Source organism: Hibiscus syriacus, unplaced genomic scaffold, assembly GCF_006381635.1.
Source record: "Hibiscus syriacus cultivar Baekdansim isolate YM2019G1 unplaced genomic scaffold, ASM638163v2 tig00111005_pilon, whole genome shotgun sequence".
In the NCBI taxonomy this organism is placed as follows: domain Eukaryota; kingdom Viridiplantae; phylum Streptophyta; class Magnoliopsida; order Malvales; family Malvaceae; genus Hibiscus; species Hibiscus syriacus.
In genome coordinates this window covers 1,237,466-1,258,310 of record NW_024062949.1, presented here as the reverse complement: position 1 = coordinate 1,258,310, position 20,845 = coordinate 1,237,466, and the positions used below count along the sequence as shown (strand labels likewise).

Here is a 20,845-nt window from a genome sequence, read left to right as displayed (position 1 = left end):
GCTTTCCTTAAGCTTAGTTATCATCTAATATCAAAACCCAACCTTAAATCAACAATTCATTTACAAACAAAGAACTTACCTTTTGAAGCTAGCCCACGGAAGAAGAGCAGAAGAAGAAAGCTTCCAGATAGCTCTCTTCCCACGTGTATATAATTCCTTAAATGATCAAATGACCATTTTACCCTTTATTTCCTTTAACAATTACAAAATAACCTTCATCATATGCATCTATAATCATAGAGCTATTTCTTCTTCTATTTAGTCATCAAATTATGAACTTTACAATTTGATCAAACCCGGTATTGAGGATGTTACAATCTCCCCTCCTTATAAGAAATTTGTCCTCGAATTTTCACTGCACATCTTAATAGAACATATCTTCTAATGTTCTTATGTTGCTTCCCTGACTTATTCTTTCTTGTCATCATCAGAAACTTACTTTTCAATCCCTAGTTTTTCGACTATCTCTTTTCGTTTATACCTTCATCTTCTGTTGTTTATCATAAGCAATAACCCGTATACCAATCCATTTGTCTTTTCTCTCATTCGATTATGCATTTTTCCTTTGATCTTTCTAAAATTCCATATAATGTCACTCATCACGTTGACAATAACATTCATCTCATCACTCTATATCAAACTGTCCTCTGTACTTCCATATTTATCGTATCTGATTCTTTTAAATCAATCCCTTTCATTTTCTACTTGTATTTTCCTTCCTGAAGGTTCCATGCAAATACTTATCTCTGTTTCTACATCATAGCTATCTGCTCAGAATATACAATTATATTCAATTCAATCAATTAACTCCACTATCTTTCCTCCAATCTATACTCTAGCACCTTTACTCTGACAGCTAGATAATACTTTGGTTCAGTCTAGGGACAAGCCCTCTTATACCAATCATATACATTCTTTCCAATCTAAATTATCTTAACATTCGCTTACTCAACTTATCAATTTCACCTCTATTCTCATACATCCTGAAATTTCTTTTACTCAAACTCAACATTCTGACTTCCTGTGTCCTATAATCTGATCATCGATATACATATTCTCAACTCTTCTTATCAAATCCTCATCTTTACTTAAATATACAAATTCTTACTTCCTTTTCCTTTACTATACCACATTACTATGATCTAAATATGCAACTGTATCCAGATCCATTACGGATTTGGTTCTCATATCCTGACAATATCTTATAATCTTATATTCCAGTACATTCCCATCGCATATTCTCGTTAGCTAACGCTAACTTTTCCGTCTTAACTGCAAACCCTTATCATATAAACGCTCTTGCTTATACACAATGTTATTCCTTCATTTTGAACTTATAAGCTCTGACTTATACATCTTATACACTTGTCACTGCACTTATCCTTAAGTTCTTCTATACGTACTCATCACGTCCTTAGATCTTTTTAACATTCTTATGGTGACACCCGTTCACCATATTATCTTATCCACACATAATAACTCTATATCGTTTTTCCGATTTCAAACGATGAAACTTTCTATCATTATTCAGATATGATTTCAGCTTTCTGAATCACTTTTGATCTTACTAGGCATTTCCTGAGGTGTAACGCTCTTCATCCTGCCTGGCCAGGGCAAGTGAATACTATCACAATCAGGAATATCACCTTTCACTTACTTTGAAATTATTACGATCGGATTTCTACTGTATTAAACTATTCTTATTCTATTAGCAAGACAACATACTCCTTACACAATCAGATCAGAAATTTTTCAATCTATGTTGGCATGTACACCTTTTGACACTTTGGACTTCGGTTTATGCCGAGAATCGGCTAAACCTTGGCTCTGATACCATTAAATGTAACACCCCCAACCCCTTATCCGACCCGATACGAGTCCGAAGTGTCACATTGACTTTTTAAACATTCATTCGTATAAAATAGTGGGTAATTTAAAACTTTGATAACATTTAATTTATTTCAAAGCGTTTACAACAGATATCAGAGTTCATACCATTTATATCTTTAGACTACATGCCAACTACACTCTGTAAACAGTACATACATTTTCTGATCTGACATTTTGGTAAGGAAAACTGACCTGTCTTGCTCCGCATTACTCTTTACTCTTCTCGAAACCTACGCGTGAAACAATCACACGCTAAGTCGAAGACTTATGAGGCATAACGACTTATAATGCACTTTAAACATATATCGATACATGCTGTTCTTTTCTATCATGTTATAGCAATTCCATGCATTCTTCGTATCATATAAAATCATATCAGATTAATTACAGTAATACATACAGACACATAATTCATCATTAACAGTTATCATGTAATCACTACTTTTTATTGTTAACCTTTTCAATCAAACACTATACACACACAACATCATATGGTTCACGTAACACAATTTCAAACACTTATAACCCCATCGTATACATATCACATTCAGTATGCTTGTTTAATCACTTTATTAGCCCATGTACACTAGTGAGAACTTAGGTATGTGAGTACATTGAGGTGTGCACACATATGCTGTCACCACAGCTCGATCAATGTCCCGAAGAACCAGTCCATAGATTCCGAAGAACCTAGGTAATCAGTCCATATGTCCCAAAGGACATAGGTAACAGTCCATATGTTCCGAAGAACATAGGTAAACAGTCCATATGTTCCGAAGAACATAGGTAAACAGTCCATATGTTCCGAAGAACATAGGTAACCCTCGACCCTTGGCATCCAACTATACCCCTAGCTCTCTATACATAACATGGGCATTATCATTATAACAGTTCACATTACTTATTCATATTCTTTCTCTTATAACCACATATCTTTTCTTTTCATCACTATCACATGTACGTGTAATCATTGATCTCATAACCACATGTTCCTTCTTTTCTGTCACATACCACATGTATGTGTAACATATATCTAATATCATGTTTGCATGCAATCACATAGATCTTATCTCATAACATATACTTGTAGTCACATAGCTTCTTTTCATATTCTCATAGGATCACATAGTTCATATCTTATCTTTGTTTTCTCATGTTCACATATAGCATGTCATATGGCTCATATCTTTATCATGCAGTCACATAGTTCAGTTTCACATATGTTCATATATACATTACATAGCACATACTTCTCATAACATTACATCAAAAGCATGTTAACACATATAATCATGCATACATACAATTCATGTCATTCATATACGTATAATCATATATTCATGCATTCTAACAAGGAAATAGACTTGTCGCAAGTCTTGTTCCATTTAGCACCATAAACTAATTAATATGCACTCACCTGGCCTCACTAGTCAATTCCAATCTCTTATCTTTCCCCTTGATCGATCTTGCCAAACGTTCCGGAATTCTTTATGTGTAGAATCTACATAAATGTACATTCGAGGTAATCATTAGATACTACACCTTGTAATTGAATACTAGCAACTTAACGAACTTATTAAACCAATATTAACATTTTCTTTAGGGGGAATCGGTTCCCTACCATGGGGGTATCGATTCCATCAAGACATTCTGGAATTCTGTCGTTTTGAAGGGGTATCGGTTCCCCTTGAATGGGTACCGATTCCCCTTGCCCAGAATCATATTTTCAACCCGAAAAACTTCTTCATTTCCACTCAAACCCTTCATAATCATCCCCTTTTCATTCTTAACTCTAGTATACATACTTAAACCAATCTATATCATTTTTCATCTTAAACCTCAAAATCCTATCTTCCATATAGATTCAAAAATCATACCAAATTTTCAATGTGTTCTAATTCCAATTCTAACACTCCAAATCTCTTAATTTAACCATTGACAAGTCAAATTTAACTCAAATTCTACTTATCAATTCCTTTCCAAAATTTCATATAAAAACTCCAAATCTTTAATCTCTCTTAACCTCTCCATCATTTGTTTTTAATGATTTAAGCTTTCCTTAAGCTTAGTTATCATCTAATAATCAAAAACCCAACCTTAAAATCAACAATTCATTTACAAACAACTTACCTTTTGAAGCTAGCCCCACGTGAAGAAGAGAAGGCAAGAAGAAGAAAGCTTCCAGATAGCTCTCTTCCACGTGTATAATTCCTTAATGATCAAATGACCATTTTACCCTTATTTCCTTTAACAATTACAAATAACCTTCATCATATGCATCTAATAATCATAGAGCTATTCATTCTTCTATTTTAGTCATCAAATTATGAAACTTTACCAATTTGATCACTAACCCGGTATTGAGGATGTTACATTGCCTCACTAAGTCGATGACTTAGCGTGTGAGTTTCACACGTAGGATCCGATAAAGTAGACGATCGATGTTAAACAGCTGGACAACATTACTCCTGCAACTATCAGATCAGAAGCAACTTAATCAGTAGGTCATTTTGTTATGAAAATGGACGTTGTCATGTAACTAAATAGTTAAGTTGTGTATGCTCTGAATATTTTGGTAAACTTATATTACCATATGTATATTATCGTATTTTCTTAATATAAGTTCAAGTATTTTGCTATTACTTGTAAGAGTTATGTTTTAAAAGTCAATGTAATATCTCTGACTTGTATCCGGGTTGGATCGGGTTGGGGGTGTTACATTTAATGGTATCAGCTATGGTTTAGTCGATTATAGGCATAAACCAGAGTCTATAGAGTCTTTAAATGGGATACATGCCAACAATAGTAAGAAATTCTGATCTGGTATAGTATGAGTATGTTGTTTTGCTAATAAACAATGTGTTTTTTTATTAGATGTCTGGACATAATAGCTCTCGAAGTGAAGCGGGAGAAGATAGGCTTGCTGAAAGCAGTAATTCACCTGCCCTGGCTAGGCAAGGTGAAGAACAAGCATATCAAGGAGTGCCTGTGAAAGATCAAGATACGTTCTTCATAATGTTAGACGCTATTCTGACGTGTCTTCAACTTTCTGCTCCACCAACTCAAAGAATGAATATAGCAAAGAGTTGAGAGGTTTAGGAGCTCCCGAATTTAAGGAGAAGTTGAGGAAGGTCCAGTGTCATGGATCTTTGGTTGAATGATTTGAAAATCATGCTAGGGTCTCCACTATTCCGAAGTGGAGAAGTTAGATGGATTTGTATCTTTATTGAGGGGTCAGGCGAGGATATGGTGGACGAACGTCACCATGAGGATGTCAAACGACCATTTGACTTGGTCTTTGTTTATTGAAGAATTTAAAAACAAGTATTGGAGATCAGTTTATTCGGCAAATGAAGCAGGAGTTTTTGAATTTGAAACAGATGAACCGCTCTGTATATGAGTATGAATGTGAGTTTCAACAAATTGAGTAGGTTTGCATCCGAGCTTGTGCCTACTGAAAAATAGGCTTGTGAATGGTTTGTGGAGGCTTACACCCTAGATTGAAAGAGATGCTGATATTGAATTTGTCCTCGTTCCAAGAGATCAATCGTGCCAAGGCTCTTGAAAGAGCTCAGAACGAGATTCGGGGATTTTAGAGTTCAGACATCAAAGAACGGGTGCTTCTTCTAGCTCAGAACCATCAAAAAGAGGAAGATCAATTGCATCGTCTGCTAGGGGAGCAAGTCAGGCAAGACCTAGACAGACGCAGTCAGTGGGATCTGGTATTGGGAGATCTACTCCGAGTCAAGTGAGACAGTGTCAGCACTGTGGGAAAACCATTTTGGGGATTGTCGGATGGCTTTTGGAACCTGTTTTCGATGCGGAGATGCTGGACATTTTATCCGAGATTGTCCATTGATGGTTGATGAGCCTGTACCATCTGAAAGAGTTGGTTCTACCTCACAAAGAGGACGAGGAAGAGGCAGAGGAAGGAACCAGTTTGAATCCTCTGCTCAACCTGAAGTTCGGTCAACTACACGGGTGTACAATCTAAAGACAAGTGAAAATCGTGATAACACTGATATTATAGCAGATACTTTTCAACTGTACATAAATTAGTAATGCTACTGATTGATTCAGGCTCTAATTATTCTTACATTACAAGTAATTGTAAAGGAATTGAGGATCCCCTTAGATGTTACGAGTAATGAGATTATAGTAACTAATCCTTTAGGCCATAGTGCTCGGGTGAACAAAGTCTGTAAGAGGTGTCCCATAAAGATTCAGGGAATTGAATTCCCTGCTAATCTGATGGAATTACCCTTTGATGAGTTTGAAGTGATTCTGGGAATGGATTGGTTGTTCCGTTACTATGGAGATGTTAATTGTAGATCGAAAAGGGTAACCCTGAAAAGTCCAGGAGGAACAAAGATAAGTGTGAGTAGTGAAAGGTTTAATCTTTTTGCAAATGTAATATCCGTGATGTCTGCCAAGAAGCTACTGTTGCAAGGATGTCAAGGTTTTCTTGCTAATGATAGATGTCAGAACTAAAGAAAGGATTAAATGAGATTCCAATAGTTCGGGAATTCTCTGATGTTTTTCCTACTGAGTTGTCAGGATTACCTCCAGATAGAGAGGTAGAATTTCAAATTGAAGTAATGTCGGGAACCGCTCCAATTGCAATGACACCTTATCGATGGCTCCGAAGGAATTGCAAGAGTTAAAGAATCAATTGCAAGAGCTGTTAGAGAAGGAATTTATTCGACCAAGTGTGTCGCCTTGGGGAGCTCCGGTGTTATTTGTCAAGAAGAAATATGGATCAATGCATCTCTGCATTGACTATCGACAGCTCAATAAGGTGACAATCAAGAATAAGTATCCTCTCTCACGCATTGACGATTTGTTTGATCAGTTAAAAGGAGCTTCAGTATTCTCAAAGATTGACTTACGTTCTGGTTATCACCAATTGAAGATTCAGGAGAAAGACATTCCGAAGATGACTTTCAGGACGAGATATGGTCATTATGAATTCATCGTAATGCCATTCGGAGTAACGAATGCACCTGCTACTTTCATAGATCTCATGAACAGGATTTTTTCAGCCCTAATTTGACCAGTTTGTTGTTGTCTTTATTGATGACATACTGGTGTACTCGAATCCTATGAAGAGCATAACGCACATCTGAGGATCGTCTAGCAAATTTTAAGAGATAAGAAGTTGTATGCCAAATTGTCCAATGTGAGTTTTGGTTAAATGAAGCAAATTTCTTGGGGCATGTGATCTCCGCAGACGGGATTAGGGTGGACCCTCAAAAGATTAAAGCTATAATGGATTGGGAAGTTCCTAAGAATGTGTCTGAAGTTCGGAGTTTCCTTGGACTTGCCGGTTATTATCGAAGATTTGTTAAGAATTTTTCGATAATTATGATGCCTCTAACAAAGCTAATGAGAAAGAACGTACCGTTTAGTTGGACTTCTGAATGTCAAGAAAGTTTTGAAGTTTTAAGGGAATTCTGACAGAAGTTCCTGTATTAGTTCAACCTGAAACGGCAAGAATTTGATAGTGTTCAGTGACGCGTCCTATAATGGGTTAGGGTGTGTGTTAATGCAAGAAGGGAAAGTGGTAGCGTATGCATCGAGACAGTTGAAACCACATGAAAGAATTACCCCACCCATGATTTAGAAATGGCTGCTGTAGTGTTCGCTCTCAAGATTTGGCGTCATTATCTTTATGGAGAGCGTTGTTACTTGTATACAGATCATAAGAGCTTGAAGTATTTAATGACTCATAAAGAACTTAATTTGAGGCAAGGAGATAGGTTGAATTCTTAAATATTATGATGTGATAATTGATTATCACCCCGGAAAGGTTAACGTGGTAGCTGATGCCTTGAGCAGGAAAACGTTTGCAGCCTTACGAGCTATGGACACAAGATTATCTTTAACTGGAGACAGTGGTCTATGTGCGGAACTAAGGTTTAAACCGGAATAGTTGGAACGAATTGGAGAATTACAAAGTAAAGATGAAATGTGTTTGAAAAGAATAGAGCAAGGAAAGAATAAGAGATTAAGGATTTTGAGGTTAAGTCAGATGGAAATCTATATTGTAAGGAAGATTGTGATATTCGACAATGAACTTGAAGAAGAAATATTGACAGAGGCTCATTGTAGTCCATTAACGATGCACCCGGGTGGAACCAAGATGTATATGGATTTAAAGGATCGATTTTGGTGGCCAGGGATGAAACGAAGCATCACCGAATTTGTGTCTAAATGTTTGATATGTCAACAAGTCAAAGCGGAGCACCAAGTTCCGTTTGGATTATTACAACCCCTTTCTATTCCTCAATGGAAGTAGGATAATGTTACGATGGATTTTGTTTCGGGGTTACCCTTGACTCCGAACAAAAGAGAATCATCTGGGTAATTGTTGATCGGTTGACTAAGTCAGCGCATTTCCTTCTGGTTAGAACAGATTTCTCTATGAAAAGTACGCTGAGCTGTATATAGAGAAATTATTAGATTACATGGAGTGCCTGTTTCCATAGTCTCTGATCGAGACCCTCGATTCACTTCTAGATTCTGGAAATCTTTGCATGGAGCGTTGGGAACTCGTTTAAACTTTAGTACGGCCTTTCACCCTAAGACAGATGGGCAATCAAAGAGAACTATTCAAATATTGGAAGATATGTTGAGAGCATGAGTAATGGAATTCAAAGGATCATGGGAAAAGTATTTATCGCTGACAGAGTTTGCTTACAACAATAGTTATCAATCCATATTAAAATGGCACCTTATGAGGCGTTATGGGAGGAAATGTCGTACTCCATTAAACTGGTATGAGCTCAAAGATCGAAGTGTACTTGGTTCAGATTTAATTCAAGATGTGGAAGACAAAGTGCGTGAAATTCAACATAACCTCAAAGTGGAATTTGATCGACAAAAGTCCTATTCTGATCTTAAAAGAAAAGAGATTGAATTTGAGGTTGGAGATAAAGTGTTTCTGAAAGTATCTCCCTGGAAGAAAGTCTTACGATTTGGTCGGAAAGGAAAGTTAAGTCATAGATTCATCGGGCCATATGAAGTTGTTAAGAGGATAGGAACAGGGCATATCAGTTATCTTTCCCACTGGAGATAGAGAAATTCATAATGTCTTTCACGTGTCCATGTTGCGAAGGTATAAGTCCGATCCCTCTCATATAGTTGCACCAGAATAAGTAAAAGTCCAATCGAATCAGACATATGAAGAAGAACCAGTGAGAATATTGTCTTATAAAGTCAAACAGTTAAGGAGTAAGACAGTTCCGTTGGTCAAGGTTCTTTGGAGAAATCACAAAGTAGAAAAGCCACGTGGGAACATGAAGAAGATATGCGACTTCAGTATCCCCATCTGTTCGTACAATGAAATTCGAGGACGAATTTTCTTAATTGAGGGAGATTTGTAACATCCTCCATACTGGGTTAGTGATTAAATTGTGGAATTTTATAATTTAGGATCAAAGTTGATAAATTGAAAGTTGAAGGAATTTATTGAAATATTTGGTGTATGATGATTATTAAGTGAATGAGAATTAAAAGGGTAAAAGGGTCATTGAGCAAATGTAATAATTAAATATTAGATATTTGGTATTATAACACCCAAGGGAAAGAAACAAGAGTTTCCAGACAACTATTGATTCTTCTTTCTTCTTCATTTTCTTCTTCAACGTGAAGCGCCCAAACTTAAGGTAAGTTTGATTTCTTTTGGTTAATCCTTCAAATTAAAGTATGGGTTTGATTTATGAAGCTTTAGGAAAGATTATGGAGATGGAAAATATTATAGAAACTCAAAGATTGGTGAGTTATGAAGGATTAAAGAAAGGAAGTAGAAAAGTGAAATCTTGGATTAGAGTTTCTAATAAGAATTAGAAGTGAGTTTTGACTTGTCATAAAGCTAAATAAGAAGTATGAGGTGTTAGAATTCAAATTAGAACATGTTGGAATTTGGGTTAGATTCTTAAACTCTACATGGAGAATTGGATCTCTAAGTTTTAAAAGTATGGAATGGATAATAATTAGTTTAAGTAAGAGTATGCAAGTTAAGGATATATAAAGAGGGGAAATATAAAGTGTTAAGTAGACTAAGAAGAGATTTTCGTGCTAAAATGACAATTCTGGGCAATGTGCATCGATGCACATTCATTGTGCACCGATGCATCGATGATAAATCCCAGAAATTTTCAAGGTGTACCGATGCACATGAAGTGCATCGATGCACTCTTTTAAAATACAAACATCGAATGCAATTAATGCATCGATGCATAAGGAGTGCATCGATGCATCCCCATTAAATACAAACATCGAATAGGATTTATGCATCGATGCATGGTGTAGTGCATCGATGCATACCTCCATTAAAAGATGAAAATGGCTTTTCTTTTAGCCTAAGAATGATAGCTTAGAATATACTAATTAGTATACTGATAAGTATCAACGAATTACTATGTAGATATCGAGCCTAAACGAGTTCCGGAACCATCGACAAGTAGGATCAATCGAGGGAAAGACAAAGAAATATAGTGAGTGCATATGCATAGCATGAATATGTATTCTATTCAGTTCTAGACTTGTGATAAGTCTAGATTCAATATTTTGATACATGATCGTATTTCATATTATGATACATGACATGAATTCATACCATATGCATTATGTGACATGAATATGCAAGAAAAAGTTATATTATGTGATAAAGGTATGAAAATAATATGTATACGTGATACAAATTAGGTGAATTGTGAAAGCCCATGTTATGTAGATGAGAACTATAGGTATAGTTGGCATGCCAAGGGTAGAGGGTCTATGCTGTCCTTCGAGATATATATATATTCTTTGGAACATGTGTGAAGTCTTGTGAGACACATGTTTGATCCCTAGTATATGTATATGATTCTTAATGAATGATATGTGGTCCTTATGGACATTATTATATGGCACTCTGGTGAAATTCTATGCGGCACTCTGGTGCAATTCTACGTGGCACTTCGGTGCAATTATACGAGCTGTGGTGACAGCATAGTGCACAACCTCACAATACTCACATACCTTAGGTTCTCTGTATGGTACCATGGGCTAATAAACTTAATAAGGTGAACTTATGAATGTGAATTTGATAAGTATATGTGTAAGAAACATGGTTCTGGTTATTGCATTGTTTACATACATCTTATCATTGCAACCCATCTCATTTTAGCAATTACTTTATATTTATTGATATTATTATATTGCCTCACTAAGTCGATGACTTAGCGTGTGAGTGTTTCACACGTAGGATCCGATAAAGTAGATGATTGAGGTTAAGCAGCTGGACAACATTACTCCTGCAACTATCAGATCAGAAGCAACTTAATCATAGGTCATTTTGTTATGAAAATGGATGTTGGCATGTAACTAAAGAGTTAAGTTGTGTATGCTCTGAATATTTTGGTAAACTTATATTACCATATGTATATTATCGTATTTTGTTAATATAAGTTCAAGTATTTGCTATTATTTAAGAGTTGTGTTTTAAAAGTCAATTTAATATCTCTGACTCGTATCCGGGTTGGATATGGGTTGGGGGTGTTACAGCGCCCATAATTGCCCTCGGTTATATGTTGTCTAAATAGTGAAATTTTATTATTTGAATCCAAAATTTAAATTTCGATCATTTTATGTTGATGACAAAAAAGAGTGAATCTTTGCAAAATATTTGATTTGATAAAAATAATTTAATTCATTCATTTTTATATAAAAGGATGTCCACTTGCTACGTGAATTAACGTAAATGGAAATCCAGATATGTTTGACGTAATTTCGTTAATCCACGATACAAAAAAAACGTTACCCTTGATTAATTTGAAAAACGATAAAATAAATGCATGATTTATGAGTGCAACAGTAACAGATGTCATGTATAGAATGGATGAAATATTTACATAATATGACAAATGAATAGACTAAAATAACGGGATAATAAAATAAATACACAAACAATGAATATTTATTTATTAGAATAATCTTGTAAAAAACAAAATTATTTAAACATGCACCTTTATTTAAAGTGAATAAGATACATCTAATTATATTAATATATCCCAAAGTATAAATAAGAAACAAGTAATAATATTAAAATTATTTTATTCAAAACCTTCGAAAGGGCATCCCAATTTTTTGGAGGTCTCCCATAAGTTAATCGAACAGCCAAAGATTTCATAGATATCTAAAATATTAAATAAACCACCATGTTAATATAATATATAGATATTCAATTGTTATAAAATTATCTTTAATAGAATATATGTACAAATATATGATTTTAAAAGTGTATTATTTAAATAAGAGGAAAGAATAAAATGAAAAAAAATACAAATAAAATAATAACATATGCATTTATGCGGGTATAAAAACAAATATAATGCATAGGTACATTGTTATAGTAAACAAACATAATATATTATGTAAAATATATTATTTTTATCTCTATATCAAGCGACAACAACATAAACAAATCAAAATGCGTGCATATTAATAAAAAAGGCAAATAAATTTTACATTAAAGGATCAAAATAACCAACATGTTGAGATTTGAAGAGGATCAAGTGAATAATCGAAAAAGTGGAAAAGGGGTTAACTGGTAATAATTTAGATTAGGGAGTAAGGAGAGCAAAAGATAAAAAAAATTTGGCATAAGGATTTAAAGTAGTTCGACCTATCAACCAAGTCTACATCTACTACCTTAGCTCCTCACTAAGGATTTTCTAACAAATTCACTAATTTGTTCTTCTTTTTTCAATGATAAAGAGATAACCTTTACAACTTCCTATCTTTTGAATTGGCTAAGATAGAACCAAAAATCATTTACAAAGAAAAAGAATGTAAGCAAATAAAACCTCTAAAAAAGGGAAATTTAGCTCACAAAAATAAAATATTTACAAGAGAATTGAAATAAAGAGTGAAAAGCTCTTATCTTGTGTTTGATTGCTTGGATATGTGTTCTAACCCTTCTTCAAGTGTCCTCAACTTGTATTTATGTGTTGGAATGTTGTTGTGATCGTTTCTAACCGTTGGAGGTGGTTTGGAGCCGTTAGGGGATCAATTTTCATGCAAAATAAAATTGTCCAGACCAAGGGATATCGATACTCCTAAAGGGAGTATCGGTACTAACTTTGTTTATATTTAAATCAACTAGCCGTTACTAACCGTTGGGGCCTGATGGTATCGATAATATGCCTATGGTATCTAACTACTATACAGAGTAGTATCGGTACTATTTTTTCATTCTGGAATTTGAGCAAAGCTGGTAGTATCGGTAATACCTAGTGAGTATCGATACTTTCCTTACCGTTGGTATCGGTACCATATGAACAATATGTACTAGTTCATTATGTATCAATACTGTAAGAACAACATCGGTACTACTTGTCCAGAAAAACGTTTTGTGCTCAATTCCAAGCTTTTAAATGGACTTTGAATTATTTTTGAAAACTTTGAATACTTTTGAATAAATTCAATTCAAGTCCAAAAATATTTTGCTTTAATTGTTATATTAAAATATAGTTAAACAATATCCCCTTTTTGATATAATTTTTGGTAAAACTCCCCTTAATAAAATGTTTAATGAAAAAGATATCAATTGTTGGAAAACCTCATGAAAATGCTCAGTTCTCCTTTTTCATTAAAAAATTGAATTTTTCAAACCATACTTCTTCCTCTTTTTGGTAGTTCAAAAAAGAATTCAACTTTAAAGTTTTAAAATAAATTTAGAGAGTAAGTGATAAATTTAATATTAAAATCATTTGAAAAATCAAAAAGTGCATTCCAAACAAAATTTAACTTTATAAACTATATTTTGATATAACAGTTAAGATAAAATATTTTTGGACTTGAATTGATCTTCATTTTATTTTAAATTTATTTAATAAATATGATTCGAGAAATTTTATATGATGAAAATATAACATGAATTATCATCTTATTAATTAATAAATGATAGTTATTAAACTATCAAAAAATTTGAATAATAAAAATTATATTTTAAAAATAACATATCTCAAAATTAATCTCATTAAACTGTGGTAAAAAAGGGAGATCACACCATTTTAAAGTCAGCTTTGTATGAAACTTGTTTTTGAATAATATTGTGGAAAATTAAATGATAAGAAGAAAGATGAACAAAATATAAGGTTTTAATATCATACTGTGATAAATAACGACAATCAATCAATAATAATGTTTATAATAATTTATTTTTTTGAAATAATGATCATATTAGTATGTTCATATGGGAAAAATGGTCAGTTAATTTTTTATTAGTATGTTATTAATTATTTAAATATATAATTATAAAAAATAATTTAAAAAATTTATAATAAAATTAAATTTTATTATTTAATAACCAAAACAAATAGCTTGTAAAAATTAGTGACTAATGGGGCAGTTTGTAATGCTAACTAATAGGTCTGGAAATGATTAATGGAACCCAAGGCCAGTCAATGGAAGCAACACCTTTGACTTTCCTGCTGTTTCTCAATCAAAACTCAACTCGGAGTTAAAATGGCTTGAGTCTGACTCACTCACAACTCATTTCAATACAAAAGAATTTTTCTTTATTTCCTGTCAAACCCATTTTTACTACTTTCGTCCGTGTCTCAACTCAGCAACCTTCCCTTTTCTTAGGGTTTCTCTCTGTTTTTTTTTATTTCATTGTTATTGTTACTTACATCTCTCAACTCAGTCACTTTTTTCTTTATCTTTCTTTCCATTCAAGTTTTGTTCTTGGAATTTCCCAACCTGGAAACCTTGCAGTTTCAAAACACTTCCAAATCGAACGGTTGGCGTTTCGGCTACAATTTGCGTGAGCTTTACTTGGATTGGGATTTTTTTCGAGCTTCAAAATATGCTCTAAAAACCCCATCTAAGATTCCCCACTTTATTTCTTGAGCAGCGTAAAATGTATGAACTTCTTTTTTTTTTTGGCCTAATATGAGCTAACCTTCTTTAGAAAAATTATTTTGGGTCTATTTTTATTTTCGGGATCTAGTGTTTTAGGGATGTTTGTTCAATCGGAACTATATTTGGATTTGGGGTGTTGTTAATTTGTGAAAATCGGCTAATTTTCTTCTTAAATTGAGGTATTTTGGTTTTACTTGTGATTGTTACTGGAAAAGAGTATGAAAGGTGATTTTGTTCGATATGAATTTGAATATTTGAGCTATATATGAACTTCTGATCTGTTCTGTTTTAGTAATAAATGCTTAAAAGGAAAATTTTGTATGATGGCTTTTGTTCTGTTTTTACACGTTGAGCTATGTGTATGATTTGGATTAGCTTTATTTATGTAAATGATTGAAACAGTGTTGCTTTTGCTTTACTTGGAGTATACTATGTTTGGTTTGAATAATTGAATCACGTGTGAACTTGGTTCCAGTTTTGGTGAAAAAGAGTGATGCGTTAAGCAATGGCGCTTAAGATGCCAGCTCCGGAGGCGGCTGAGATTGCCATGAGGTCCATTGGATGTGGATATGATATTGGAATGGATCTTCGACTGAAGTACTGCAAAGGGAGTAATTCAAAAGATCCATGTCTTATCGAGATTGATGAAGATGGAGGCCATGAGATTGTTTTACCTGGTGGAATTTCGATACCCGCGGTGCCCGAATCAATAAAATGTGATAAAGGAGAGCGCACACGGTTCAGGTCCGATGTTCTCTCCTTCCAACAGGTAATGGTTCATCGTTTGTTCAATGCTATTAGTAGTTAAATTGTTGTGACATGAGTTGAATCCTGTGAGAGATATACGAGAGTATGCTTTTTCTCATTTCTTTTCTTTTATTTTCTCCAGATGTCAGAGCAATTCAACCAAGATATATCTTTGACTGGAAAAATACCTTCAGGCCACTACAATTCCATGTTTGAATTCTCTGGTTGTTGGCAAAAAGATGCTGCTAATACCAAGACCCTTGCTTTTGATGGGGTGTTCATCACACTATACTCAGTCGCACTGGAGAAATCCCAAATGGTGCTACGAGATCATGTCAGGAAAGCAGTCCCGTCTACATGGGAACCTGCAGCTTTGGCGAGGTGAATTTTGATGCAAATTTAATCATGAATGCTGTTGATGAGTTCTTAAATAAGACCTTGCCATGTATTCGCCTTTTTTCCCTTATTCAGTGACTTGGGCTTCGGCCAATGTTTGTTTCTGGCTCCCTCTCTTTTTGAGTTCAATTGTCATGTGGTGAACAATTCAATGATTAACTTTTTTGTTTCTCTTTTACTGGTTCAGCATGCATGTTCTAAATGAACATATAAAGAATGCTGTTGTGTTGGTGACTATGAATTTTCTGCTGCCTTCTGCCTGCTTCGTTTAGTGTTATTTACTCTCTGCTATATAGTATTTGAGGTTGATATATAATTTTGACATCTCAGATTTATTGAAACTTATGGCACCCACATTATTGTTGGCGTGAAGATGGGTGGGAAAGATGTTATTTACATAAAGCAGCAGCATTCCTCTACTCTTCAACCTGCTGATATTCAGAAAAGACTGAAGGATATTGCTGATAAGAGGTTTTTGGATGCCAGTGAACAATACAGCATGGTGCCTGAGCAAGTCTACCCAAGTGACAAGGTTTGGTATAGAACTGTGATGATACATCTTCTAATCTATAGCTGTATATATACATAAATCATGCTTCTTGTTTGGATGGAATGAAATCAATATTCCCAGTTCAATATTTTTTACAACAGGGATACAATATCCCTGATTTAAACTGTCAAGCAGGGTGTTATTGTGGAAGTGTTGCAGGATGTTGCGTATTGACGCCAAAATTTGTTTTGAGAGTTTTCTCACATAGTAACACCACAGCCCAGTTTCACACTAAATATTGTATGATTTCTAACGATATACCAGTTAAATAGTTGCCAGAGAATACTCCATGTCTGCTACTGTTTTAAATGTTTAGGTTTTTACTCTGAGATCTGGATCTGTCATTGTTTTTGCTGTGCTGCTTGTTTTATGAGGATACTGTTATTTTATAGGTCTTTCAACTTGGTTGGCGGTTTTGTTTTTAGCCTTATTACTTTGACTGCTAGCCTTCCAATATTAGTTTAATTAATCTCTATAGAATAAATAAATTATGGGTATTTGTCTACATATATCTGATTTGCCGTCACTTTTGGTGGTAAAACTTCATTTGTTTTAACTTGTCTGTCAATCATCCTTACGAGTGAAACATTGGCATAATGTGTGTTTCCCCTTTTTCCTGGGGTATCTAATATAATTATCTCTGTTTCAGTTTGAAATCAGGGAGCAGCGGCTAAGGTTTGCTAGTAACAGTCCATCAAGTTCGTATGCACATAAAGAGGTTGGTTTTCCTCCATATGGGTTGTTTGCTTAATAGTTAAAGCTCCTTGGTAAAGGTTAAAGCTTCTTTCGCGATATCGATGTTAATAATTACCTAAAAATTGCAGGATATTGTAACCATTTACAAAAGGAGAGGTGGAAGTGATGATAATAGAAACCTTTCTCATATTGACTGGCTACAAACGGTTCAGTTAAAGCCTGACGTAATCTCAATGTCCTTTATTCCTATTACTTCTCTGCTGAATGGAGTTCCGGGATGTGGATTTCTGAGCCATGCCATAAATTTATATTTGCGATGTAAGCAAGACCTATGGTTTCTGTCTGTCTACCTGATGCATTTTTATTTTTTCTTCCACTGCCTGCTTCAAATTATTCTCTCTTTTTTTCCTCTTCCTAAACATGGAATGCCTTTATTATTCTCTGGAAGAAGTATGCCTCACATTTTTGCCTTTTTATAATTCGGTAAATATATCGTAAGTTCACTAACCGTCTTATTATTATGTAATTCGAAGGCAATCAAACATGAGTTATGAGCTTATTTTGGTTAAACCTTTCTTAAATGATTGTAAGTTGTTAGTAAGTACCAAACTACGTCAATAGTAGTTGATCCTTGACCACGTTTGTTACAGATAAACCACCAATTGAAGAGCTCCACCAGTTTTTGGAATTTCAGCTTCCAAGACAGTGGGCACCGGTTTTCAGTGAACTTCCTCTTGGTCCGCGACGAAAGCAACAAAGCACTTCATCTTTGCAATTCAGCTTCATGGGGCCCAAGCTTTTCGTGAACACTACTCCGGTAATGAAATTTTAAATTTGTAACTTTCTGGCTTTGTGCATTAAGTGTTTCCATGTAGGTTTCATCCATGTCTGGGTTTGAGTAGTTTTTATTAGCCCATCAGCTCGATAAAAATTTGGACCATGTTCAATGCTGGTGTTGGATTTATAGATGACCACTAGCGCTTGGGTCATTGAGCTACCGCTTTTCCTGGGAAGTCTTTGTTCATATCAAAAGAAAATATATCTGATTTTTCACTACATAATTCCGTTACAGGTTGATGTGGGTAGGAGGCCTGTGACTGGCCTCCGACTATATCTAGAAGGTAAAAGGAGCAACCATTTGGCCATCCACTTGCAGCACCTTTCTTCCCTTCCAAAAATCTTCCAGCTTGTAGATGATCCAAAAGGGAACTTCCGCCAAGAGTCTCATGATCGTAATTACTACGAGAAAGTTTATTGGAAGAACTACTCTCATGTATGCACCGCTCCCATAGAGTCCGATGAGGATCTTTCTATTGTAACTGGAGCCCAATTGCAGGTTGAGAATCATGGTTTTAAAAATATTCTCTTTTTACGACTACGCTTCTCGACTGTTTTGGGAGCTATTTCCGTTAAGCAGCCAGAATGGGAAGGATCACCCGGGTCGGTCGCCAAGTCTGGACTCATATCCACACTAATCAGTCATCACTTCACACAAGTTCAGAAGCCGCCTCCAAGGCCAGCTGATGTGAACATCAACTCCGCTGTTTACCCCGGAGGCCCTCCCATGCCTGTTCAAGCTCCCAAGCTTTTGAAATTCGTTGATACAACCGAAATTACACGAGGGCCACAGGAAAGTCCTGGATATTGGGTCGTTTCGGGGGCAAGATTAGTCGTCAAGAAGGGAAAGATCTCTCTCCTGGTAAAGTATTCTTTATTGACTGCAATATTACCCGATGAAGATAGCATCGATGAGAACTAGACGATTTTCCCTTCCACTTGTCACCGTGTATTCTTTATCCACCATGGAACTAAATACTAACAGGACAAAGTTACCGAAGATCAGAGAATCCAAAAATATGCAGAGATGAATGGAAACTCAAGAATAGTCAGATTTACAGAGATAAACTTCATGGGGATGGGTGAATGAAAGAGAGGAAAAAGAGCTGAGGGAGATATGATTAGGAGTGTTGGGTATTCAATTGCTTGCAAATTTTATCTTGTAATGTAAATTTTTTTGTTTGTTTCTAATATAAATTCTTCAAGTTTCTATGCACAATGGTGGTTTTGATTCTCAAGTGATTGTTTTCTGTGTGAGTGTTGTATTTAGTCTTTAGGTAAACTATTCTCGTCACTAACGTTTCGTTTTGGTTTAATGTAATGGTAAATTTTTTCTTCTAATGATGACGTGTCATTATCGACAAGTGATCAAAAGGTAAAGTTAGATATGATTTTAAAAACAGATGATTATCAAAATAGAATTATGAGAATAAATAAGTGATTAAATACATAGTTTAAGCTTAATCCTTTTACATCACACATACCCAAGAGAGTAACAATTTTCTGGTTTTCTTTTCTTTCTTTTTAATCTGTCAAATTATAATATTTCATCGGAAAATAGTATTAGAAGACAAGAAGATAAATGTATTCAAAAACATCATGGATAATGAAGCATGCTTAAGGATATACTAAACTATGTTCATGGGGAGGCCAATAGATGCCTTCCCTTGGACAAGGGAGAGGAGCAAGCTGAGCTATATGGGTAGGATATTGTTCTCCCGGCATCACCACCGTCAAATCAGTCGCATACGGTGTCGATACCTGCCATCGCGACGGATTCATCAAGCATCAGTTTCAAGATCCGATCAAAATAAAGCATACTTCAGAAATAAACTACATGTTTTACTTGTATATATATGATCGGAATTTACTTAATTCTACTTGAAGAACAGTAAGAGAAATTGGTAAATCATTGCCAAGGGACAAAGGGTTTTTAGCTTAGTGGTTGAAGAGTCGAAATTCGTGATTGATCATCTGGTTGAAGTTTCTTTGTTCTTAAAGAAATGTTGTCAAAAGAGAAAGAACAGCAGAATATGCAGGGTGCATTGTCTCAGCATCCTGATGAGATAGAAGCTCACTCTTTGCGGATTCCCGAGTTTTTTGACCGCTCCGGATCATACAGCACCGTCTTGAACGGTTGAAGAAAAAGCAGGATTTGGCTGAAAAAGGTGTTCGAAGATGGCCATGATAGCAAACATGGATATCAAGATGGCTGTAGCAACAAAGCCGAAAGAAATGGCATTCATAGATGTCCCCAAGTTTTTCAACAGCGGTTCCTTATCGAATACAGGTTGAGACAGACTCGGATCGGAACTTGGGTACATGTTCCATGGCATTGATCTTCCAGTTCCAAACCCATTCATAGTTGCAGTTTATTCCTCTAATAACATGAACTTCCTCATTCATGAGTTGCCTTTTTTTTCTGAAAATGATCAACAAAGGTAATCATCAAAATCCATGAACATTCATCCACATTTCAAGGGTAACATGTCTCGAAATTGTCGACATAGCGATTATTACATGAGAAAGTCGAAATTCGCAAGTAAAATTAACAAGAAAGGATGTTGTCAATGACAGTGTTAATGATATAAAACATCAGCAGTAGCTACACCACATGATCAGCTCAACAATGAATCATTTTCAGACATTGTAGACCCTTCACGTTTTCAAATATGAATATCGATAGCACCATCACTTTCGGGCGATTTCAGTCATTCTGTTCGAACAAAAAGATATGAAAGTGGCTCTTTCAGACTATCCTAAGTACCGTTGAGGTCGGTACTGCATACCGAATCACTGAATCATAGATGAATGACC

The 20,845-nt window shown here is 35.0% G+C and overlaps 2 protein-coding genes across 2 annotated transcripts; one reads left to right on the top strand and one right to left on the bottom strand.

Annotated features, from left to right (window-relative positions):
* The first annotated feature begins 14,494 nt into the window (after nucleotides 1-14,494).
* LOC120149399 (MACPF domain-containing protein At4g24290-like) lies at nucleotides 14,495-19,244 on the top strand. The gene is made up of 8 exons (XM_039162197.1): nucleotides 14,495-14,802; nucleotides 15,278-15,571; nucleotides 15,692-15,930; nucleotides 16,276-16,477; nucleotides 17,145-17,213; nucleotides 17,320-17,509; nucleotides 17,842-18,008; nucleotides 18,264-19,244. Exons 2-8 carry the CDS (start codon nucleotides 15,308-15,310, stop codon nucleotides 18,948-18,950), a joined length of 1,818 nt encoding a protein of 605 aa, XP_039018128.1. The 5' UTR covers nucleotides 14,495-14,802; nucleotides 15,278-15,307; the 3' UTR covers nucleotides 18,951-19,244.
* A 401-nt stretch (nucleotides 19,245-19,645) lies between these two features.
* LOC120149535 lies at nucleotides 19,646-20,391 on the bottom strand. Its single transcript, XM_039162286.1, has 2 exons — nucleotides 20,149-20,391; nucleotides 19,646-19,789 (listed from the first exon to the last, which is right to left on the bottom strand). The coding sequence occupies exons 1-2, from the start codon at nucleotides 20,389-20,391 to the stop codon at nucleotides 19,646-19,648; spliced, it is 387 nt and encodes a 128-aa protein (XP_039018217.1).
* Between the last annotated feature and the right edge of the window lie 454 nt (nucleotides 20,392-20,845).